Here is a 22,859-nt window from a genome sequence, read left to right as displayed (position 1 = left end):
GAAAAGTTTCCACACTTTTTTATAAGAAATGTCTTGTTCCCCTCTGTAATCGATATGGGATCTCACAATCCACTCCTTGTAGGCCCAGCGCCTGCTGTCTGGCTCTGATACCATTTGTAACAGTCCAAACCCACTGCTAGCACATATTGTCCTCTTTGGGTTTTTCCTTCCTTCCATTAGAGTCCGAGGTTTCCACACTTTTATAAGAAATGCTTCGTTCTCCTAATCGAGGTGGGATCTCACAGTCTTTACCCCTTCCTTGGGTCTCGTTTTATTGAATAATTCGTTCGAGTAGGTTGATGGGGCCGAGTGTTTTTGAGGAGTGGGCCAAATTTGGAGCAGAGGTTGATGGGAAGTGTCTGTGGTGAAGTTCAAAGTTTGAAAATGGGTTTGTGGGTTAGGCCTATTCATTTAAACGTTGGAAGAGAAGAGAAAAGGATAAGAAAATAAATGATTGATTTGGGATCTCGGGACATTTCCAAAAAGAAAACAATGGAATTTCACTCATTTTAATGGAATCCACTTTCTTTGGTCAAAACCTTATTCATTTCCTTTCCTTTCCTTTCTTTCTTTCAAAACAATCTTAGTGATTCATAGGACCCTATAAAGTCTTTACATTTGGAACCTTCATACAAATTCTTTTCCTATTCCCACTTTAAAATTTCTCTAATTTAAACGTTAATGGTTTAAAACTAGAACAAGGCTTGGATCGGATCAGTTTGTCGATGACCTGGAATGGAAACACTTTCCATCGTGCATTTTATTTTACAACTCATCTCACTCTATTAAGAACAAAAAGGGTTTGATGATGGGTTAATTGATTTTTACCTTTTTCTAATATAATGATGCGTTACTTTGCTTAAAGGAGATAACTTTCTTTCGAAACACCTGATTTTCTCATCTGGGTTCGGCTAAACAATGTTTGTTTGCTTAAATGTGTCGCCTTTTTGTTCTTAATTTTGATGTTTTGGGAAAGAAAAAGCAATTAGAGATGGAAAAAGGGCATGAAATGAAAGCATAGAAGGAAGGAATATATGATTAAAGGTGAGAGACATGTTAGAGGAGGGGAACCCCACTTTTTGACTTACCCAAAGGCTCATTTTGAGAAAGACTCTTAGGGATGTGTGCATTTTGGCCATTATACCTTCTCTTTCTCTTTTTCTTTCTCTTTCTCTTTCTCTTTTTCTAAAGCAATAACCCTAATCAACACCTCCTCATTTCATAATCCCCCAATTATTTCTTCAACATCCTTTCCACTTGTAGGGCATTAGATTTTTTATATCATTTGCATAACTTTTTCTTTTAATCAAAACCCAAATATATGCAACGTAGAACGAAATCATAGCTAGTTAGTTCTCTCGATATGCGTTGATGCGTAGCAGCTAACTGGGCATCTAAAGATAGAGCACTGTTTCGGTACCAAATCAAGGCAAACTCGGAATTCTAGATATGATCTCAAAATAACAGGGTCAAGGTCCTAAACTTGTACCGGAGAAATGACTGGCCATATACTGATAAAGAATGTATGGATTAGTGATCTTGGTGGCACTTCATACTTGATTCAATGATTGTTTCCAAACATTTATGAAATCTCGAGTAAGATTGCATCTTTTAATGGAATATAAACGAAAGGCAAATTGATGGGGTTTTTGTTTTTATTTTCTTTCACATTTTGAGAAGAACATTGGTAAATAAACAGAGTAAAGCTTATCTTGAGTGAAAACTAGAAAACTTTATCTTTTTTTTTTTTTCCTTAGAGGTCACATGCAAAATTTGACTAGAGTATACCCCACATGTATTCATTATTTGAGCATCTCTTGAAAATGAACAAAGATTAAATCTTTTAAGGCCAAAGGGCAAAGCATAAAACCCAAACTCCCACACTCTGTTTTCTTCACAAACAACACACAAAACCCTCTCTTCAGCTGTTGTTCAATGGATGATTCTTACTCACTCAAAGGGTGTAGAACTCACTTACCAGAAAGCCCAAGAGCTCCAATGGAGTTCCTCTCTCGCTCATGGAGTGCCTCTGCTTTTGAGGTCTCTAAAGCTCTGGTGCCTCCTCCTTCCATGAATACGGCTGCTATGCCGTTCCATTTGCCTCCAAAATCCGCAAGTGGGTCTTCCTGTACGACGTCGTCTATACCCGAAGATGTCACCGGCGAGTTCGAGGAGTTCCCTGTTCTTCAGGGCAACGGAAACAACTTCTCCTTCTCTTCCTCCGCCACTTCTCAGCTCGTTCTTGATCGCATTATGTCACAGTCCGTCAGAGAGGTAACAATAGTTACTACTCAGCCAATTCCTATTTGGAACCGATTTTGGGTTTTTCCCTGAAACTCTGTTTTGACAGGAAGTGTCGCCGTTGACGTCCGGGAGGCTTTCACACAGCAGTGGGCCTTTGAACGGTGGGTCTTTGACGGAAACAGACAGCCCGCCGGTGTCACCTTCCGATGAATTCGACGACGTCGTTAAGGTACCAAACAAACAAATCTCTCCAGAATTCGAATGTAGGAGACAAATACTCTGTTTTTCTGTCTCCCTCCGTTGCTAGCAGCCTTCTGTTTCGCACTCTGCTCTGCAGTGTGTTGTTCTAAGGCTAATTGCCTGCACCCTGCAGCTTTTTCTTTTCCCTTCTTTTTATTAATATTTCAATTTTTCTAGAAAACACTTTAAATAATGAAAATTTTAAAGAATTTAACCTTCTGCTTTTAAAAATTACAAAGTTTAAGAATTCCAAGACTTAATTTTGTTGCAGTTCTTTCGAGCAAATCACAGCATTCAGCCCCTTTTCACAAATGGCCGTGCTAGCGCCGGCAATGTCGGTGGAAATGCCGGGGGCGGGTCAAAGACGGTGGGGAGGTGGCTGAAGGATAGAAAAGAGAAGAAAAAGGAAGAGCACAGAGCCCACAATGCTCAACTCCATGCCGCTGTTTCGGTTGCTGCGGTGGCTGCTGCAATGGCGGCAATTGCAGCTTTCCAAGCTACTTCTTCGTCAAAGAAGAATGAGCACTCGGCTAAGACCGATATGGCGGTGGCCTCGGCTGCCACCTTGGTGGCTGCTCAATGTGTGGAGGCGGCGGAGGCAATGGGGGCTGAAAGAGACCACCTTGCTTCGGTTATTAGCTCTGCCGTTAATGTCAGATCTCACGATGATATCTCCACTCTAACTGCTGCAGCAGCCACAGGTAAGACGATAATAAGCTTGCCCTTCAACTCTGAAATCTTTACTCCGATGAACAATATAAAGATCTGTAACTACAAAAACCAAAGACAGAGCAAGCATTTAAAAGTTCAGAAGCCAAATGTCAAAAAACATTGAATCATCATCTTTGTTCTTGTAGCTCTACGAGGAGCAGCGACACTAAAGGCAAGAGCAATAAAGGAAGTATGGAATATCTCATCAGTGTTACCAGTGGACAAAGGATTACCACCAATGGGTGCTTGTGGTAACAGAGGCAACATTCATCATACCAATGATGGCCATAGCCAAGAAGCAGAGCTGCACCAAGCTGATAATTTTCTCTTCGCCCATACCCAAGATTTTCTTGCAAGAGGCACCGAGCTCCTCAAGCGCACTCGGAAAGGTGTTCTTTAGAAGCTAATTTTCTCAACGCTTTCCATATGGAAATGACAAGATGAAAATTAAAAGAATTTGTCTAACAAGTTTGGATTGATAATGCAGGGGATCTTCACTGGAAAATAGTGTCTGTTTACATTCACCGCACTGGGCAGGTGATGCTGAAGATGAAGAGCAGACATGCTGCAGGAACATTCACAAAAAAGAAGAAGAGTGAGTCTTTTTACTGTCTTGGTAACGACTTGGGTATTAGACTTGAACCTTGGTGTTAATATTTGTTTTTGGCACTGCAGATGTGGTGTTGGGTGTATGCAGGAACATACAGGCATGGCCTGGACGACACTTGCTTGAGGGCGGAGAACAGCGACGTTACTTCGGTTTGAAGACAGAAATGCGAGGCATAATAGAGTTCGAGTGCAGGAGCCAGCGAGAGTACAATCAGTGGACACAAGGGGTTTCAAGGCTCCTTTCCATGGTAGCTGATTCTAAGAACAGATATTAGGATGTTTAACGTATTGTCTCTTTTGTGACTTAGATAGTGAGTAGTTTAGGTGAAAATGGTTGGTTCGGATGATGCTTAGATCCCCCTTGAAAGAATGTACACAGGGATAGAGGAAAAGGGGGCAGGGAACTCGAAATCGCTTATGGCAGATATCCAAATAAAAACTATTGTTTGGGTCAGTCTAATTCTCTAGAAGAGCCTGCGGATTGTAATCTTAGAATTGCTAAAAATGTAAGCAGCAAACATTCTAAAGGAAGGTAGTTGTCATGAGTGCTAATTTATAACCTGTTATCATTAGTAAAACGCAGCAACTGATTGAAGCCCTATTACGGCTGAAGGTACTCTGATGTGATGTAAATTCAAACCAACAAAAGAAGCAATCATTCATGACTCTACATTCCAAATTTTGTCAGTCTATTCATCTTTGTGTTGGGGTAACTTTATTAAGGATCATTCTTCTAATGGTAAATGCTTTAAGAATGACTTGGAACACCATATGGTACAAGAAGATACAAATCTAATTCTGATACTTATATTGAAAAGCAGTAGATAGTTTAGTTACAACTTACAATGGGTATGAGATTCAATCTATCACCTGATCAACAGCAACAGAAACCTTTACAGTTCGATGCTTTTGTAATGGTGCTATTAATCGGAGAGAAAGATATGAAGTGTACACACCATTTATTAATAACAGTGATAGAGTTTCATAAAGGGAAAAGCCGATGAAAATCTAACCACAAAGAAAACCAAGCCCCTCTTCAATTATCAGCTGCTCTGAAGATTGACAATAGTGAGAGGAAAAGGTTGACGATGTCCAAATATAAGGCAATAGAAGCCCAGATGTACTCGTCGTATGAGTATCTTTTTATGAGATTGTCGGTGTCATAGACGATGTATCCACAGAAGATGATGGACGCTAGACATCCATAAACCATCATAGAAGTCCGACCCAACGGAAAGAAGGCCTGCATTCCATGAACGAAATTCATATTATGCTAATGAAACTCAATTCAAATACACTCATGTCAAATTTGAACATGGGGTTGTGCTATTGAGCGTACCTGAACCAGACCGAATATCAGGAGGACAACCAGAGCACCAAATAGAAATGGACCAAGGAAGCTGAAATCATAGCCCTTTTTGGCTGCCCAAAATGTGTAGAGAGTGAGACTCACCACAACCACGGCAGTTAGAATTGCAGCCTCAAGAATGACCTTCCCTGTTCATGATTCGTTCAAAGCTCAGACAAGGAACTATTTTGCATTTGCAAACCAAGTCTACATAATCTTATACCCAAACACACATAGTTCTGCAAAGAAACAAGTATTCAACCAAAAACCTCTACCAAATTTACAACCACCGCCTTACTCCTAAAGGCAGAAATGCAGAAAGCACTAAAGGCTAAAGCAAAAACAACAGCAAACAATTTGTAGAACTGCTTTGTCAATACGATCATCAGTTATATACGGTGTACTAATCACCATATCTATAGCATATCTTGCTTAGTTACCCAAGAATAGCCAATTTACGTACAGTCGGTCAACCAAAGGAGGCAAGAACCTATCCTCTAATTTCCAATCACCTAAAGGCAGAAGGCATTCACTACAAAAAAAGGTTAAATTGAAGAATATTCTACTCACCGCTTGTATACGCGCAAGTCAATCCAATCGCGAACGAGAAAGACACCGTGAAAATACCCAAGAGAACCAAATTGACGGGGTGCTTCTGAGCGTAACAGGAGAGCGGTATCAACGCTGTGGAGAATCCAAAACAAAAACCAAATCAGAAACAATTGGAAACCCTAAAAGAAAAAGAAATCAGTGGTGAAGGAAGGAACCTAACTTATGAAGGGCATAATAAGGAGAATGATGTATACAGCCAGGCCTGCCCTAGTAGTGCTCAAGAAAGTAGAAATTGATGGAACATAAACAACCGTGGCGGCGACGGCAACGGTGGCGAGTAGTTGGATGGTAATGATAGAGTAGATCTTCCGAATGAAAGCCCATCGGAGCTGTGGGCTCTCTAGCATCGTCGGGTACAGCGGCGTTGTTCCACTCTCCACATCATACTTCCTCTGCTGATTCCACATCTTTGAAACGCCAAGATCAAGTAGAAGAAAAACGAAGAAACAAAGCTTTAATCGAAAGTGCTGAAGGGTTCAACGAAGGCCCAATTCGGGTTCCCGTATGATTATCGCAGAGCTTATAAGATGGAGAGGTTCCGGCCGACGGAGACTTCTCGATTCATCGCGTGTAAGCCAGAAAGTCCTTTCGGTTGTTATATTTCTTTTTTTTTTTTTTTTCGCTAAATTAATAGAAACTAACTTTTTAAAAAACTTCAAAAACATTTTAATTTTTTTTTTAATTTTAAAAATATTATTATTGTTACTGCAGTGATATTAAAAAATTTGGAGTTAATCTAAGGGGTGGATAAACGGTTTTCATCCATAACAGTCAAATTTTTTTACAATTTAATATGTTCATAGACGTATTTTAACGAATTAGGTTAAACCCAACTCTCATTCTTTACGCAGGGAAGATGGTCAAACAAAAATATTGTTAAACTAATAATCAATATGCTATTGTTATGAATATTCACGGGTTAGTAACCATTTTTTACAGCTCGATCATCTGGTTCAACCACATTGTGTCATGTGACAATTTTATAAAACAAACCACCATTTATAAAAGGTGTGGAAATCTTTCCCTAGAAGACGCGTTTTAAAGCTTTGAGGGGAAGCCCGGAAGGGAAAGCCTAAAGAGGACAATATCTACTAGCGGTGGATCTGGGTCGTTATAAATGGTATTAGAGCCAAACACCGGATAATGTGCCAGCCTTCTCGCTGTTGTAAACACAAGACAATGTGCTAGTAAGGACGCTGAGTCTCAAAGGGGTGGATTTGGAGGTGGTCCCACATCGATTGGAGGAAATAAAGAGTGCGACGCTGCCCCCGAAAGAGGGTGGATTGAGATGTCCCACATTGGTTGGGAGGAGAACAAACCACCATTTATAGAGGGTGTGGAAACCTTCCTTAGAGAAAGCCGAAAGAGGATAATCTCTGCTCGCAGTGGATCTGAGTCGTTACAAATGAATTTATTATCGAAAATTATGGATTAAAAAATTATTTAAATAAGGAGGTTTGGTGGTTGTAAGTTCTAGAATGTGCTTAAATGTATGAATAATATATCCCAACAACCACACGTGGCGGTCAACGAGAAGCTTAATGACCATATCTCCATATTTATTACTATTTATTTATGTTGAGAAAATATAAATTACGCAAAAATAGTGTATTTTTCTCCATATTAAATGCGGACACTCTTATTTTCTTTTTATTTTTTGGGATAAAATTACAAATATTACAATAATACCTCCGAAGTAAAAAATAACACATTGACACGTGGCTTCCTTCAGCCCAACACCGCAGCTCAGCGCGCACACACAGATGCAACCCAGCCCAATTTCATTCATGGGCCGCTCGAAAGCCCAGACTCGCTCCGACCGTGAGCCCGACCTGTCAGCGATCTGACCTAGACTACGACCCGCACATGCACTCATGACCTGTAACCCATTACCAACCCGCACGCCGACCCGACCCGACCCAGATAACTTGACTTGCGCCCCATTAGTTCAGCTCGGCTCAGCGGCTTATCCGGCTTTGTTACCTAGTTTTGACTCGTCCTAGTGCTCGGAGTCGAACCCATTCCTACCATTTTATTGGAGACGTTTTTGACATATTAGAGATGTTTGAGGTCAGTATACCGTCACTGATTGATCAATTTAAAATATCTTAAGTAAAGTTAGATGAATAATTGATGTGATTAGACGAGTTAAGCCCTTTAATGAGTTGTAACCCGATATCGTGGGTCCACGTAAGTTGAATTGGATTACAAAGAACAAATTCAAACTAAATAATTTTATTATGACATCGTTTATGAAATATTTTCTCGTACTTTATAGACATGTCATACATACAGTGACAAAAAGTAGGATCGTAAGGGCAAATGTGTAATTTCAACCAAGGCGTAATTATAAGTTGTTGACATCGGCACTTGGGTAGTTTGATTGGGTGGCCAATGGCAAGAGTTGTTATCACCAAACTTCCTCATATATATATAGATACATACATATATACACATACATATATGTATGTGTATATATATGTGTATGTATGTGTATATATATATATATAATATGATGGAAGAAAATAAAGTCATGTGTAGCAATAATTGAAATAGGAGCATAAAATTTTATCCTATGATGGGAGAGGGACCCACATCACATCCATTGTGGACCCCACCATTCCAACAGCAATTGGTTCGAACCGAAGGGAACGGTAGGATGGGAACGTACAAACATTTGTGGCCGTTGGTATACGCATCCCATCGGGACACATTTGGGGTTTCGGGAAAGTTTTGGGCAATTTTTGTAAATACAGTAAAAGGATGAGGACCGAATTGGCAAAGAGACAAAGTTGGATTTTGAAACGACAGCGTTTTTGAGATGCCTGAGAAATTGGAGCAGTTAAAAGGAAAAAAAAGAACCATATTTTCTCGTCGACGAAAACAGTGGCTGCAATCTTTTGTGGACTCCCAACGGAAAGAACGCGAGAAAGGAAGACAAAAAGAACACACCAGATTCCTTTCCTTTTTACCCCAAAGGGCTCAAAACCAAGATGTTCATCTCCGAAATTTTGGATTTCTGCTCTTTTAATTTGATCTTCACGATTCATCAGTTCACCTTGTGATCTCCCGATTTCTCCACATCTATGAAGCAGTTGGATGGATCGTTTTCTGGGTTTCTTCATCGCGCTTCTTGGACAGAGATCTTACGTAATCTGCGGTGATTTTTTCGCCCTAATTTTCTTTATATCTCCATGAGAATAATCGTTGTTGATTTATCCTTTTATTTTCCTGTATTCGAAATGGTGATACACTACGAATTCAATGCTGTTGACTGGACTGCAAACTGCTCGGATTCTAGTCTCTGAACAGAACGATTTTGATTTCCTGAGTTCAAATCTTCTCTTCCTTTTTTTTTTTTTTTTTTTTTTTTTTTTTGCGTTTTTTTTTCTTCTAGAGCTGCTTTTCCGTAGCCTGAGAATCCGTTTTTGGATACCTGGGCATGAAATTTTCCGACCAGATTAGGTTTTTGCGATCTGATGATTTGTTTTTTTTTTTTTTTTTTTTTGGTCTCCAAACTATGTTTTAGTATTCTCTCATTTTGCTATTTGTTAGGTTAGTTCGATTGGGGAACGATAGCCATCTGACATTTTTGGAGATCTGGAAGTCGTGTTGATCTCTTGTGCGCTATGAGGACTTTCTTCCCTTCCGAGTCCTATAAAGAAACGCAGCTGAATGCTTTCTATCCACAGGCTTGGCTTCAGGTTGAAAGAGGGAAACTTTCCAAACTCTCGTTACAATCCTCTTCTTCGTCAATGTAAATTTTTTTTTTTCATTATTATTTTGTTGTATAGTATTTACTTCAGAAATTTATATCCTTAGGGTTGATTAAATTTTTGTAGAGAATCTCTTATCAAGGTCCCCGATCCTCCAATTCTGCCGTACTTCAAACCTGTTGATTATGTTGAAGTTTTAGCTCAAATTCATGAAGAACTCGAGTCATGTCCCACCCATGAGAGATCGAATCTCTATTTGCTTCAGTTTCAGGTCTTTAGAGGGCTTGGGGAGGTTAAACTTATGCGAAGAAGCCTTCGCTCTGCTTGGCAGAAAGCTAGCATAGTTCACGAGAAGCTTATATTTGGAGCATGGATAAAATATGAGAAGCGGGGGGAAGAGATTATCACCGACCTACTTGCGACTTGTGAGAAATGCGCACAAGAGTTTGGACCTGTTGATATTGCTGCCCAATTCCCTGTAGATACTGGGGTAGATGCTGGAAATCCCAACGACACTTGTGCAGTTGATGGGAACCCAATATCAGGACATGTCACTTTTAAAATTAATGATGAGGATATTGTTTGTGATAGGCAGAAAATTTCAGGTCTCTCAGCTCCTTTTCATGCTATGCTTAATGGGTGCTTCACTGAATCAAACCGTGAGGTGATTGATCTGTCTGAAAACAATCTTTCCCCTTCGGGTATGAGGGTTATAAGGGAGTTCAGCAACACAGGGAATTTGGATGAAGTTTCTCCAGATCTTTTGTTGGAAATATTGACTTTTGCAAATAAATTTTGTTGTGAAAAGCTCAAAGATGCATGTGATAGAAGACTAGCACCTCTTGCATCCACTAGAGAAGATGCTGTGGAGCTCATGGACTATGCCCTCGAAGAGAATTGTCATATTCTTGCTGCATCATGTCTGCAAACTTTTCTAAATGACCTCCCTGATTGCTTGAGTGATCATCGTGTGGTGGACATATTTATGAATGCTAATAAACAACAAAGGTCAATCATGGTGGGTCATGCCTCGTTTTCCCTTTATTGTTTATTAAGTGAAGTTTCCATAAACCTTGATCCTCGATCAGAGAACACTGCTTGTTTCCTAGAAAGGTTGGTGGAATTTTCTGAAACTGATAGGCAGAGGCTCTTTGCTTGTCATCAATTGGGATGTGTAAGGCTCTTAAGGAAAGAGTATAATGAAGCCAAACGTCTATTTGAGGCTGCTTTTAGTGCAGGTCATATTTATTCAGTTGTTGGGTTGGCTCGCTTAAGTCACATAAATGGTAACAAGCAATGGTCCTATGACAAGCTGACCTCTGTTATCTCTACTGGTGTCCCACTTGGGTGGATGTATCAGGAGAGATCATTATATTCTGATGCCAATAAAAGATTGACAGATCTTGAGAAAGCAACTGGCTTGGATCCAACTCTGACTTATCCCTATATGTATCGAGCTGCTTCCTTAATGCGAAAACAGGATGTTCATGCAGCTCTTGCTGAAATTAACCGTATTCTTGGATTTAAACTTGCGCTTGAATGTTTGGAACTCCGGTTTTGCTTCTACCTTGCCCTTGAAGATTATCAAGCAGCAATCTGTGACATTCAAGCCATTCTTACTCTCTCCCCTGATTATCGAATGTTTGAGGGTAAGGCAGCTGCATTACAACTCCGAACTCTTGTGCGTGAGCATGTTAACAATTGGACAACGGCAGATTGTTGGATTCAGTTGTATGATAGATGGTCTTCAGTTGATGATATCGGTTCTCTGTCTGTAATCTACCAGATGCTTGAGTCTGATGCAGCAAAAGGTGTTCTGTACTTCAGACAGTCCTTGCTTCTTCTACGGTATGCTATTAACCTCAGCCTGTGACTTCTTTTTCATTTAGTTATTTTTGTTTTGTAGGCAACAATGATTGGCTTGTTGCAACTTCAAATAAGCAATTGTTAGATAAAAGAACCTTTTGTGACAAGTTAATAGGTTATCTACTTGTGTTTAGGATGACTTCTTTTCTTCATTTATTAGTATTGCTGTTTTTTTTTTTTTTGACACAAAGCTTCAGATGGTTTTTGAGCATTGTTTATAACTTTATTGTAAAATGTATGCATGCTGAATGCATAACCAACGACAAGACAGGCATGCTCTGGATTCAGCCTGGGGATTTCAAACTTATATTTGCTGAAATGAGGGGAGGGCTGAATCTACACTACATGAATAGGAGATTAGTCTGGATTATTAGCCATTTCTATTTGCTTAAATTCTTTGGTTCCTCTGCATAGCATTTCCTATGTACTTCAACTGATAAAATATAAAAGAATCAATAACACAGTCCCTTATTTTGTAACTTTGCCATGTTATTGCACATCCCTTCCTTCTCTGGCTCTCACTCAGTTCTGTGCAATACACATCTGTGAAGTGGGAAAGATAATTTTTTTTCCTAGTGTGAGTTTTTTTTCTCTCAAGTGGTAGGTGAAGATTTCTTTCATTGACTTATCAGGTTGAACTGTCCTGAAGCTGCCATGCGGAGTTTGCAATTAGCTCGTCAACATGCATCCAGTGAACATGAGAGGCTGGTTTATGAGGGCTGGATCTTGTATGATACAGGTCATTGCGAGGAAGGGCTCCAAAAGGCTGAGGAATCAATTAAAATTAAGAGATCCTTTGAAGCTTTTTTCTTGAAGGCCTATGCACTGGCAGACTCTAGCCAAGATCCGTCTTGTTCTTCTACAGTTATTTCCCTCCTAGAAGATGCTTTGAAGTGCCCTTCGGATAGGTTGCGCAAAGGTCAGGTATGGTTTTCTCAATCACCTTATGTGTTCATAGCAGAATTCGACCAAGTGGTATGATTGTTGATAGGATGAATATCTTTCAATATTACTTGATATGAATCTATTACGTCTTATTAGAACTAGATATCGTTGAAAGCCTTGAGATCGTTGTGAGAGAGAGTGAGCTCTACTCTAATTATTTACTGTTTGATACCTTATTTGTAACTACCCCTTCCATTCACCATTGCAAACAGGAGACCTTTTCTACAACTCTAGCTTTTTACGTTCTTGCCTCTTTAGATCTCTAGTATTCTAAGTTCTTGCCCCCTTTTGTACTTTTCATTTATTAATTTAAAAATTGACCGTTGTGTTGGTTGCCATCCAGTAAATGCTGATGAGTCTGAATTGTATAACCAGTGAAGGACTATATATATATATATATATATATATATATATGGAGTCTTAACATGAAAGTTTAATAATTATTATTTATTGATGCAATTGATACCAACCATGTATTGTCCCCAAATCGTGGAAATAATGAAGGGCTTAGAGATGATGGGTTTAGACCATGGTGGCCTACCTAGGATTTAGTATCTTACAAGTTACCTTGGCAATCAAGATGCACATAATCTAGTCTAGTCCAGACAATCATGGATATAATATATATACCACATAAAATAATTCTAGCCAATATCTTCCTGAATACAGGAATTGACTGATAACTGTGAGCTGTCATTTTCTTTCTCAGTTTGCGTCTATGAATGATAGTTGTGATGAGGCAGCTTGCCAACTAATTGTGGCTTGTATTGAAAAATTGTCTTTTAACTCGTGTAACTGCCCATTTCTTTTTAGGCACTGAACAATCTTGGAAGTGTTTATGTTGACTGTGAGAAGCTAGACTTAGCGGCTGATTGCTACATTAATGCCCTCAAAATCCGTCACACTCGAGCTCATCAAGGTCTTGCTCGTGTTCATTATCTCAGAAATGATAAGGCTGCTGCATTTGAGGAGATGACCAAACTAATTGAAAAAGCGCGCAATAATGCATCTGCATATGAGAAGAGGTCTGAGTATGGTGACCGTGACTCGACCAAAGCAGATCTAGATATGGTTACTCAGTTGGATCCTCTTCGGGTGTACCCATACAGATACCGTGCTGCAGGTTGTTATATCCTTCCCTGATTTACTCTTGAGTTTATTCTAGAATTAGGAGTTCATTTTTGCCCATGCCATATTAAGCACCAAATTATTTGTTGAGAGAATGATGCCTAACAATAATATGAATTATATATATTACTATGTCTTTGGCCAAGCTCATTGTGAAATCCCACATCGGTTGGAGAGGAGAACGAAACACCTTTTATAAGGGTGTGGAAACCTTTCCCTAGCAGAAACATTTTAAAAACCTTGAGGGAAAGCTTGAAAGAGAAAGTCCAAAGAGGACAATATTTGTTATTGGTGGGTTTGGGCTATTACAAATGGTATCAGAACCAGACACCGGGTGATGTGCTAGCGAAGAAGATAAGCCCCGAAGAAGGTGGACACGAGGTGGTGTGCCAATGAGGACGTTGGGTCTTGAAGGGGGTGGATTGGGGGGTCCTACATCGATTAAAGAAGGGAATGAGTGCCAGCAACGACGCTGGGCCCTGAAGGGGGTGGATTGGGGGTCTCACATCGATTGAAGAAGAGAATGAATGCTAGCGAGGACGCTGGGCCCTGAAGGGGGTGGATTGTGAGATCTCACATCGGTTAGAGGAGAACGAAACATCCTTTATAAGGGTGTGGAAACCTCTTCCTAGCAGACGCGTTTTAAAAACCTTGCTAGGAAGTCCGATAAGGAAAGCCTAAAAGGACAATATCTGTTAGCGGTGGACTTGGGCTATTACACTCATTATCCATTTGACTTTTTAGACCCGTTACTGTTACTATTCAGCCATTGCTAGGGATTTAGTCTTTTGTTTGTCAACTAAATGATTTCTTCTCTATGGGAGCAGTGTTGATGGATAGCCACAAAGTAGATGAAGCGATTGCAGAACTATCAAGAGCAATAGCATTCAAAGCAGACCTTCACCTTCTACACCTCCGAGCGGCATTCCGCGAGCATACTAAAGATGTATTGGGAGCTCTACGAGATTGTCGAGCTGCTCTTTCGGTTGACCCGAACCATCAAGAAATGCTGGAGCTTCATAGCCGGGTAAACAGCCATGAACCATGAGAGTGCAATATCATCATCAACACAATGTATACTAGAGCATGTGTATGTAACGGACCAACCATTTCATAGATTCTTTTCCACCCCCCGTATTTCAGGTTTTGTAAGTTATAAATTTGTACGATTTTTGGTAATTATATTCAATTAATGTAAAATCATCAGTTTCCGTTTCTGTGTTCTTAATAATGTATTCTGATGAATCAGGGAAAATACTTGTAATTTACAATTTCATATCCTTTTCTCCATTCATACGCCATAAGCCATACAAGAATTGTTACTTTTAAATACTCGATTTTTTTTTTACTTGCTTAATTTCATTTTTTTCTTTTTTTTAAAAAGCCTCTATTAAAAAATATATATCTTTCAAGATCCCATTCTAATGGTGGCTTAGAAAACCATCATTATATGCCTTCGATAGCTTTAAAATTATTGTTGGATGCAAATTCTATCGAACATAGTTTGGAGTCCTAGCTCTTAGTAAAATTCAATAGAATACGCATGCGCATACTATATCTTTTAAAATTTGGGTTAACTGTTAGTTTGGGGTAGGAAGCAATACTAAAGTTGAGCGGAAAGCCAGTTGACTGGACATCTAGGGGTAAAGCACTGTTTCAGTGAGTGGTACCGAATCGAGGCAAACTCTGAATACTAGATATGACCTCAAAATAACAGGGGTCAAGGTCAGCCAGTGAGACGATGAGGGATAAGCTTCATCGTCGAGAGGGAAACAGCTAAGGACCCTAAAGGCCACTAAGTGATAAAGGAGGTAGAGGTGCAGAGACACAGCCGGGAGGAGAAGCAGCCACCCTTGAATTTGAGAGATTATTGAAGAGAAGTTAAAGGAAGGAATATATAAAAAGAAGTCAAATGAGGAAGAGACAAAAAGAGGGGAGACTAAAAATAATAATAGAAGTATATAAGGAATAAATAAGAAAAAAATTATTAAACTTTTAAAAAAATGTATTATTATTAAAACATTTAAAAATTTAGGCTTTTTTATAGAGAAAGTTAAAATATAATATCGAACTATAATTAAAAAGAATACTATATTAATAAAATAGATTTAAAATAAAAATGATTGAAGTAGAGAGAAGGCAAGCAGTTCCAGAACCTTCTGCCAGAAGTGGCTATTTGCATAAAGCGATGCCCAAAATAAAGGAATAAATTCGGAGGGATGGCCCTCTAGAATTTTCTTTTATTTTTTAAAACTTTTATAATTTTTTAAAATTAACATTTTAACGCCGTTGAAGCACTTCAGGACAAACCTCCTTTTTCTTCCGTACACAAATCAGGCGCCAGTTGCAGACTTGCAGTTCTGACTTTGGAACACACAATTTATTAATATCACATTATTTGCCAAACATATATATATATATATTCTTATTTGTACTAGCTCAATGTTGTCCTCTTTGGATTTTCTCCCGATTTCTCTCTCGAGGTTGTCCTCTTTGGGATTTCCCTCCCTGACTTTCCCTCTCAGGGTTTAGCTCAAGATTGTCCTCTTTGGGCTTTCCCGGGCTTTCCCTCTCAGGGTTCAGCTCAAGGTTGTCCTCTTTGGGCTTTCTCGGGCTTTCCCTCTCAAGGTTCAACTCAAGGTTGTCCTCTTTGGGCTTTCCTGGGTTTTCCCTCTCAAGGTTCAGCTCAAGGTTATCCTTTTTGGGTTTTCTCGAGCTTTCCCTCTCAGGGTTCAGCTCAAGGTTGTCCTCTTTGGGCTTTCTCGGGCTTTCACTCTAAGGGTTCAACTCAAGGTTGTCCTCTTTGGGCTTTCTCGAGCTTTCCCTCTTAGGGTTAAGCTCAAGGTTGTCCTCTTTGGGATTTCCCTGGCTTTCCCTCTCAAGCTTCAGCTCAAGGTTTTAAAACGCGTCTCTTTGAGCTTTCCATCTCACGATTCAGCTTAAGATTTTGAAACGCGTCTGTTAGGGAGAAATTTCCATACCGTTATAAAGAATGTTTCGTTCTCCTCCCTCTTGTTTCAACATCCCGTTTAGTACTCTTATCACCTCAACAGCCTTCGCCCTGCTTACATGCAATAGTGATCAAGTCACGTGTTAGAACGGGTTTATTTGGAATCAAGGGTTTATTCCGAATAAAATATTTATATTCTACAACGGGTTTTAACGGTTTAGAAAGTGATTCGAAACGGAGCGAGATCGAGATAGGAAGAGGAGCTCCACAAATGAACAGATTTTTTTCTTTTCTTTTGTTAATGGTTGCGATGTGAACAGACGTTTTTGATTTGATGAAGAATTGAAACCGCGTTTGTCCTCTCGCAATCATCACCATGGCTTTTCTGTCGTTTCCTCACCATAAAACGTCCTTCTCTATTGGATTCTTTTCAATTTCTCTGCCATTTTAGTTAATTGCCTCTCATCTTCATGGCTGCATCTCCCAACAACACACCATTCTCCTATTCCCAATTCCCATAATCACGTCACTTTTCTCCTTTCCACTTCGTAATTTTCGTCAATTTCTGTTCATACGCTTCTACAATCATTCTTCGATTCAATTTTGTAAGAATCGGACTCCCATTTCTCCCTCTTTTTATGTTTTGCAGTTGTTGTATCCATGAATCCTCAATATCCAGTGAAGGAGGAGGACTGGGGCTCAAGTTCGCCGGAGGTACGCGGCGGTTATGGCTTCCCAGCCACGCCCCAGCCGATGGAAGGTCTTTACGATGGTGGTCCTCCGCCATTTCTGATCAAGATATTCGACATGGTGGAGGATCCGATTACCGAACACATTATCTCTTGGGGCAGGGGAGGAATCAGCTTCATCGTTTGGGATCCCCAAGCCTTCTCCGCTAATTTACTGCCTCGATTCTTCAAGCACAATAACTTCTCAAGCTTCATCCGGCAGCTCAACACTTACGTAAGTTTCCAATTCTCTTCAATATTGCATCGAAGATGGTCTGAGTTCTTGAATTTTGTGTTCAACTGGTTGTGGTTTCTGTTGCTTTCTGAATTCTGTATTGCCATTTTTGTTCTGTTCTAGAGTTCTTTTAGTTGGGGAGGGAGTTTTTAGTATGAACTATGATTCCAGGGTTTTAGGAAGATTAATCCAGAGAGATGGGAGTTTGCCAATGAAGGATTCTTGAGAGGCCAAAAGCATCTTCTTAGGACAATTAGGAGAAGAAAACCACTAGCATCACACTCTGAGTCTCTGCCTCTAGAACAAGAATCAGGTCCTTGCGTTGAGATCGGTCGATTCGGGCTTGACGCGGAACTCGACCGGTTGAAACGGGACAAGCAGATGGTGATGATGGAGCTGGTTAGGCTGAGACGTGAGCAGCAGAATACAAGAGCCTACCTACAAGCAATGGAGCAAAAGCTGCAAGGGACAGAGATGAAACAGCGACAGATGATGAAATTCTTAGCAAGAGCAATGCAGAATCCAGACTTCATTCAGCAGCTAGTGCACCAGAAGAAGAAAAGGGAGGTTGAAGAGGCAGCAACAAAGAAGAGGAGATGGCCCATTGATCAAGGACCAAGCAGCTCCAGAGGCAGTGAAGAAGGAACCTCAAACCCCATTAAGATTGAGCCTCTGGAGTTTTGTGGATATGAAGTATCTGAACTGGAAGCACTTGCTATGGAAATGCAAGGACTAGGGAAGGGAGTAAAGAAAGAAGCAGAAGTAAAGGAAGAGCTGCAGGGTCCAGAGAGTGAAGATACAGAGCTGGATGAGGGGTTCTGGGAGGAGTTTTTCAGTGAAAGAATAGAAGAAGACGACGTGAAAGCATTGAGCCATCGCTTCGACTGTTTCGGTTCAACCCGAAAGTAAGGTAGCTGGAAAACACACTATCTCCATTTCTTCTGGGTAAGTAAGAAAGCAAACAAACAAGTTTTGTCCCATATTCACAATTCCTTAATCAAACATTCCTCCAAAACCCATAACTCTCAAACTCTCTAATCATGAACAGGATGGGAAATCATGGCAAGCACAGAATTAAAAGGGAAACTGTCTTTTCCTCTTCTCTTTATCTCTCTCTATGCTCTTAATTTCACACAACAAAGCTGCTCCTCATTTTTTGTGTGGTGGGTTTTTGAAGCTGCAGGTAAATTTAGGTGGAGAGGGAGGCCATGGGAGGCAGAGGATGATACAGAACCAAGGTGTGTTCTGTTTCCCCGTGGATTACTGCATAAAGTTTGTATGTTTGTTGCAGTAAAAGAGAGTGTTTGTGGCCAGAAATGAGGGAAGAGGGTGCAGAAGAAGCAGCCAAAATGGAGGAGGGCCCAAGCTGGTGAGCAGCAGCAGTTGGTAGTTAAGTGGGTCGGTGTGGCTGTTTGTTGGTTTGAAATGAAATGGTCGGTGTTGAGCCTGAGTTTTCGTTGTCAAGCCACTTCCAAAAAATCCCAGATATTTCCCCATTCCTTTCACCGTCCTTCTTGCAACCCATATGCAAATGCTACACTTTTTTTTTGTCTCTCTTTTTTATTGCCTTTTGAGATTGATGTCTACGTATTTATAAACTTCTCGGATTTTTTTCGGATTAATTGATCCTTACGTGAGATCTCACGTCAGTTACAGAAGGTAACCAAACATTCCTTATAAAGATGTGAAAATCACTCCCTATCTGTTTTAAAACCTTAAGAGGAAGCTCGAATAAAAATAAATTGTGAGATTCCACGTCGGTTTGAAACCTCTCCCTAATAGACCCGTTTTAAAATTTTAAAACCTAAAAGGACATGAGGTGTTACGATGTTTTGTTATTTATTTTAACTAATATTTCCAAACCAAAACTAAAACATGTTTTTTTAATAAGAATTCAATTTTTTTATTTATTTATAGAATAGTTAAAATTAATAAGAAATTTGAGGAAAGAAACACAAATTTTAAAAACTAAAAAAATAAAAAATTCGCAAAATATTTTTTTATTTAAAATATAATATTATTAAAATCAATATTTAGAGGTTAAAATGTCAGTTTGAAACCTCATAGACTATATATATATTATTAATATTAAAATAAAATTGAATATAAAAATAATTTATCAAAACTACTGGTATATTAATATAAATATAGAAACAAAAAACATATTAAAATTATTTGGAAAATAAAACTTAAATTGTTTTTAAAAAAATTAAAAATTTATTCAAATTTAAGGAAAGAAAAAAAAAAAAAAAAAAGCAAATATTTTCCGCCATAATTAAGTTTTATTTATTTTTAAAAAATAGTAACTTAGCACGTAATACAATAGTACACTACACATGCTTAACTAGTTGAGCTACGCCGGTGAAAAGTAAATTAACAATAAAAATACGTAATAAAATATAAAATAAGGTAAAATACCTGAGGAATTTGGAGTGTTGTATTCCAATAAGTATGGATCCTCCCAAGCTTCACATGATCCCTGTTTTCTTCTTCTATCTATATCTCAACTTCTCAACCAACCAAATGAAGAACCAAAAACAACATACAAACTTACACAATGTCACTCTCACCACCATAAATACACAAACAACTTGATCACTGTTTTCTTCTTCATTAAACAAATGGGTTTCTCACCTCCCATTTTCATCCATCCTTTTCAGTTCATGGAAAAAGCCACGAACACTCGTCAACAAATCCCTTGTTTTGACTCAGATTAGAGTAAATAACGATCATGTTGTAGGGTTAGGCGGGTTTTCTAGTGAGATTAGTCGAGATAGCGAGCAAGTTAGTCCAGACACTCACGGATATCAAAAAAGAAAAAAAAGTAAGAAAAAGAGAGAAAGTCACATGCATGATTTGGGTTTGGGTGGGTTATGAAGATGCTGAGTCTTACTTTCGTTCTCCATGCATATGGTCCCCTAACTTCGTGTTCTGATATCTCGATTTCCTCTCTTTCATAGAAGATTTTACAATGAGAGAGGTGCATAAAGTGAAAAATCTGGAGGGAAAGCCCAAATAAGACAATATCGGCTAACGGTGGGTCTGGGCTGTTACAAATGGTATCAGAGCTAGACAGCAGGAGATGTGACAATGAGGAGGCTGTTCCCTGAAGGAGGTAGACACGAGGCGGTGTGCCAGTAAGGACGTTGGGCCCTGAAGGGGGAGGTGGATGTCGGTTGGGGAGGAGAATGAAACACCCCTTATAAGGGTGTGGAAACCTCTCTCTAACAAAGCGTTTTAAAAATCTTGAGGGAAAGCCCAAGGAGAACAATATCTACTAACGGTGGGGTTGGGCCGTTACCTTTGGACCATTGCCACTCTGCCATATATCTACGTTTTCTTCATTTTTTTACTTTTTCATTTTCAAACCCCTTCACATACACTTCACCAACAAAAACTAAGACTTCCCCCTCTGTTTATATCCCCTCTAAGACTTCCCCCTCTATTTATATCCCCTCATCTTCATTCAAACAATAACACCAACTCTCAGACTTTGCCGTGCATCACCAGCAGTTGAAGCTGCCAGCATGATCTAACCTTCTTCTTGCTCTTCACACAAGGAAAGATCAGATCATATGGTAGCTTCACCTTTTGATGGTATCACGAGAAAATCGAATTACGACACAACCAACCACCTTCTCTTGCCTACAACCATCAATCTTACTACTTTCAAACACTTCCCCATCTCTTCTTCCTTGCAGAGTTCATCTTACTTTAGCAAATTCTTCTACACCTAAACAACCATTTGTGAATCTCTCTTCTTGTTGCAGGTTGGTTTATTTGGTCGTGTCATCGACAATAATGATATACATATTTTCTAGAAAGGGTAATCGGCGATAGCAATGGAGATTCTTGAGCTTCGCCTAAAAATGGCGTAGGAAGCAGATCTGCACTAATGCTTGCCTCTCTGCTCTGGGAATCTGTTAGGGTTTTGAGTGACAGAATTTCTCTTATCCAAAGAGGTTTTGGTGCTTTTGAGATCCCCTTCTCCATGCTTATTGCTTTGAAGTTCTACAAACATTTATTTATTATTTTTTTCTGCAATATAATATAGGCAAGTTTAAAGCTCCTGTCCTGTGGGATGGTGATTAGAATAGACTGTCCCCTAATGGGATATTTTTATTTTATTCGGAGGAAGCATAAAAAATGAAAGAATAGTGTTTATACGTTGTTGGAGGCATTATATATTCCCTTATTCCCAAACATGAACAGTCCTGAATCTTTGTTTTCGGCCTTGTTTGAATGAAGAACTCGAGACGACCTATATTCCATGGGTACATAAACCGAATGTTCGTTCTAAACTATGATCCTATGAATTTGTTAATCCCATGGCTACATAAAACTTAGGCTAAAAATACAGCATGAATCCAGTTTTCTATAATTCATTTGCAGCACAATCCACACATTGAGCTTCAAACTTCACAATCCTAAGCTAATTAAAATCAATTAACTAAAGCAAACTATTTTTTCTAATTCATATTCAACTATCGTCCTTCTGTTAAGAATGAAACTCAAAACAACAAAACAAAACAACGAACTAACCAAGCTGGGTATAGCTTAGAAAATTAGAACATATACTGTCGATCAAGAAGTCAAATGTTAGAAAAAAGAAAACCATTCAAGAACAATGATGAAGTTAGTTTTTATGATTGCGTGCAAATGATTGGTTTAATAGGAAGAATGTCATATTCAAGTACCTCCTTCGCTCCTAGAGCAAACATATCCGAATCTCATACCAGTCGATGAAACCATCGACAGTATTGACTCGAGGAATAGGAGAATGTTTTGAGGTGTTTGAGTGTTCATAGGAGGAGCTGCCTGTCTGAATCTTAGACTAGGTTGTCTGTTTACGAGGAGCCTTTTAGTTTGGGCTTTGCTTTTCGTATGGCGCATTTCTATTCTAAAGTTTGTTCTTTCATTAAAAGAAGAAAAAAGAACCCACATTGTATCTAAATTACAAGCATCTAATTCTTTTCCCTAAAAAATGTGCCTACAGTGGTGTGTTGTCACGAATATCGACACGCATACATATTGTACCTTCAGATATATCATGGAAACGAAATTAAGCATATCATTTTCGTCATACTCACATTGATTTAACCACAGCTGCCACAAAGGATCAGAAACAAAATTAAGCATTGAGAAGCTGCTTTCATTTGGATGCTTTGTCCGCCGTTCTATCAAACATTGAAACCACGTAGTCATCAATCACTTAATTATAAGGATTTCATCCAGAAGGATTGGTTTTATATGTGGTGCTGCTGAATCAGCACTAGATCAAAGAGCCTAGTTCAAGCTGCTAGGCTGGAATATTAATTTCGATATACGTGATTCAACACCAAGACAGTTCATATAAAATCGAGAGAAAACAGTATCGCATGAATTCAAACTCATGATTTCTACATCGATAATGTAACAGCCCAAGCTCACCGTGAGCAGATTTTTTCCTCTTTGGGCTTTCCCTTTCGGGCTTCCCCTCAAGGCTTCAAAACGTGTCTACTATTAGTCCCCAACCGATGTGGGATAT

General features: G+C 39.3%; 4 protein-coding genes across 22 annotated transcripts; 3 read left to right on the top strand and 1 right to left on the bottom strand.

The window, feature by feature from the left end:
- Positions 1–1,935: 1,935 nt before the first annotated feature.
- Positions 1,936–4,403, top strand: LOC111776319 (VAN3-binding protein). Its single transcript, XM_023655744.2, has 6 exons — positions 1,936–2,274; positions 2,351–2,473; positions 2,756–3,185; positions 3,342–3,584; positions 3,683–3,790; positions 3,871–4,403. Exons 1-6 carry the CDS (start codon positions 1,936–1,938, stop codon positions 4,077–4,079), a joined length of 1,452 nt encoding a protein of 483 aa, XP_023511512.1. The 3' UTR covers positions 4,080–4,403.
- A 186-nt stretch (positions 4,404–4,589) lies between these two features.
- Positions 4,590–6,356, bottom strand: LOC111776320 (protein LIFEGUARD 2-like). Its single transcript, XM_023655745.2, has 4 exons — positions 5,925–6,356; positions 5,723–5,836; positions 5,144–5,301; positions 4,590–5,047 (listed from the first exon to the last, which is right to left on the bottom strand). The coding sequence occupies exons 1-4, from the start codon at positions 6,169–6,171 to the stop codon at positions 4,841–4,843; spliced, it is 726 nt and encodes a 241-aa protein (XP_023511513.1). The 5' UTR covers positions 6,172–6,356; the 3' UTR covers positions 4,590–4,840.
- Positions 6,357–8,616: 2,260 nt separating this feature from the next.
- LOC111776318 (ETO1-like protein 1) lies at positions 8,617–14,634 on the top strand. Of its 8 annotated transcripts, none has more exons than XM_087117889.1 (6): positions 8,617–8,914; positions 9,325–9,468; positions 9,607–11,328; positions 11,979–12,270; positions 13,105–13,414; positions 14,247–14,634. In XM_087117889.1, exons 2-6 carry the CDS (start codon positions 9,440–9,442, stop codon positions 14,465–14,467), a joined length of 2,574 nt encoding a protein of 857 aa, XP_086974015.1. In that variant the 5' UTR covers positions 8,617–8,914; positions 9,325–9,439; the 3' UTR covers positions 14,468–14,634. The 8 variants fall into 8 exon arrangements, with proteins under 8 accessions (XP_086974015.1, XP_086974010.1, XP_086974014.1 ...); XM_087117884.1 differs by having other exon boundaries at positions 9,325–9,521; XM_087117888.1 differs by having other exon boundaries at positions 9,320–9,468.
- A 2,124-nt stretch (positions 14,635–16,758) lies between these two features.
- LOC111776481 (heat stress transcription factor A-6b) lies at positions 16,759–18,954 on the top strand. 12 transcript variants are annotated; one of them, XR_015411938.1, is made up of 5 exons: positions 16,759–16,917; positions 17,019–17,332; positions 17,504–18,277; positions 18,381–18,570; positions 18,647–18,954. XR_015411938.1 is itself a non-coding variant. In XM_087118037.1 (3 exons), the coding sequence occupies exons 1-2, from the start codon at positions 17,030–17,032 to the stop codon at positions 18,239–18,241; spliced, it is 1,041 nt and encodes a 346-aa protein (XP_086974163.1). In that variant the 5' UTR covers positions 16,793–17,029; the 3' UTR covers position 18,242; positions 18,516–18,954. The 12 variants fall into 12 exon arrangements, 5 of the variants coding, with proteins under 5 accessions (XP_086974163.1, XP_086974164.1, XP_086974162.1 ...); XR_015411939.1 differs by having other exon boundaries at positions 16,775–16,894; XR_015411942.1 differs by having other exon boundaries at positions 16,793–17,332; positions 17,504–18,242; positions 18,516–18,570.
- The last annotated feature ends 3,905 nt before the right edge of the window (positions 18,955–22,859 follow it).

Source organism: Cucurbita pepo, chromosome 15 (assembly GCF_057944985.1).
Source record: "Cucurbita pepo subsp. pepo isolate OVF chromosome 15, ASM5794498v1, whole genome shotgun sequence".
In the NCBI taxonomy this organism is placed as follows: Eukaryota; Viridiplantae; Streptophyta; class Magnoliopsida; order Cucurbitales; family Cucurbitaceae; genus Cucurbita; species Cucurbita pepo.
This window is presented reverse-complemented; position numbering and strand designations above follow the sequence as displayed.

What these genes read in the sequence shown, in the direction of transcription:
- LOC111776319 (XM_023655744.2), top strand. Translation starts at nt 1,936, where the DNA reads ATGGATGATTCTTACTCACTCAAAGGGTGTAGAACTCACTTACCAGAA. An exon ending in AATTCGACGACGTCGTTAAG is followed by an intron (nt 2,474 to 2,755) that starts GTACCAAACAAA and finishes ATTTTGTTGCAG; the next exon opens with TTCTTTCGAGCAAATCACAG. An exon ending in ATTCACAAAAAAGAAGAAGA is followed by an intron (nt 3,791 to 3,870) that starts GTGAGTCTTTTT and finishes TTGGCACTGCAG; the next exon opens with ATGTGGTGTTGGGTGTATGC.
- LOC111776320 (XM_023655745.2), bottom strand. Translation starts at nt 6,171, where the DNA reads ATGTGGAATCAGCAGAGGAAGTATGATGTGGAGAGTGGAACAACGCCG. An exon ending in CCTTATTATGCCCTTCATAA is followed by an intron (nt 5,837 to 5,924) that starts GTTAGGTTCCTT and finishes GATTCTCCACAG; the next exon opens with CGTTGATACCGCTCTCCTGT. An exon ending in TGATATTCGGTCTGGTTCAG is followed by an intron (nt 5,048 to 5,143) that starts GTACGCTCAATA and finishes CATGGAATGCAG; the next exon opens with GCCTTCTTTCCGTTGGGTCG.
- LOC111776318 (XM_087117884.1), top strand. Translation starts at nt 9,394, where the DNA reads ATGAGGACTTTCTTCCCTTCCGAGTCCTATAAAGAAACGCAGCTGAAT. An exon ending in CAATCCTCTTCTTCGTCAAT is followed by an intron (nt 9,522 to 9,606) that starts GTAAATTTTTTT and finishes AAATTTTTGTAG; the next exon opens with AGAATCTCTTATCAAGGTCC. An exon ending in ATAGGTTGCGCAAAGGTCAG is followed by an intron (nt 12,271 to 13,104) that starts GTATGGTTTTCT and finishes ATTTCTTTTTAG; the next exon opens with GCACTGAACAATCTTGGAAG.
- LOC111776481 (XM_087118037.1), top strand. Translation starts at nt 17,030, where the DNA reads ATGAATCCTCAATATCCAGTGAAGGAGGAGGACTGGGGCTCAAGTTCG. An exon ending in TCCGGCAGCTCAACACTTAC is followed by an intron (nt 17,333 to 17,503) that starts GTAAGTTTCCAA and finishes CTATGATTCCAG; the next exon opens with GGTTTTAGGAAGATTAATCC.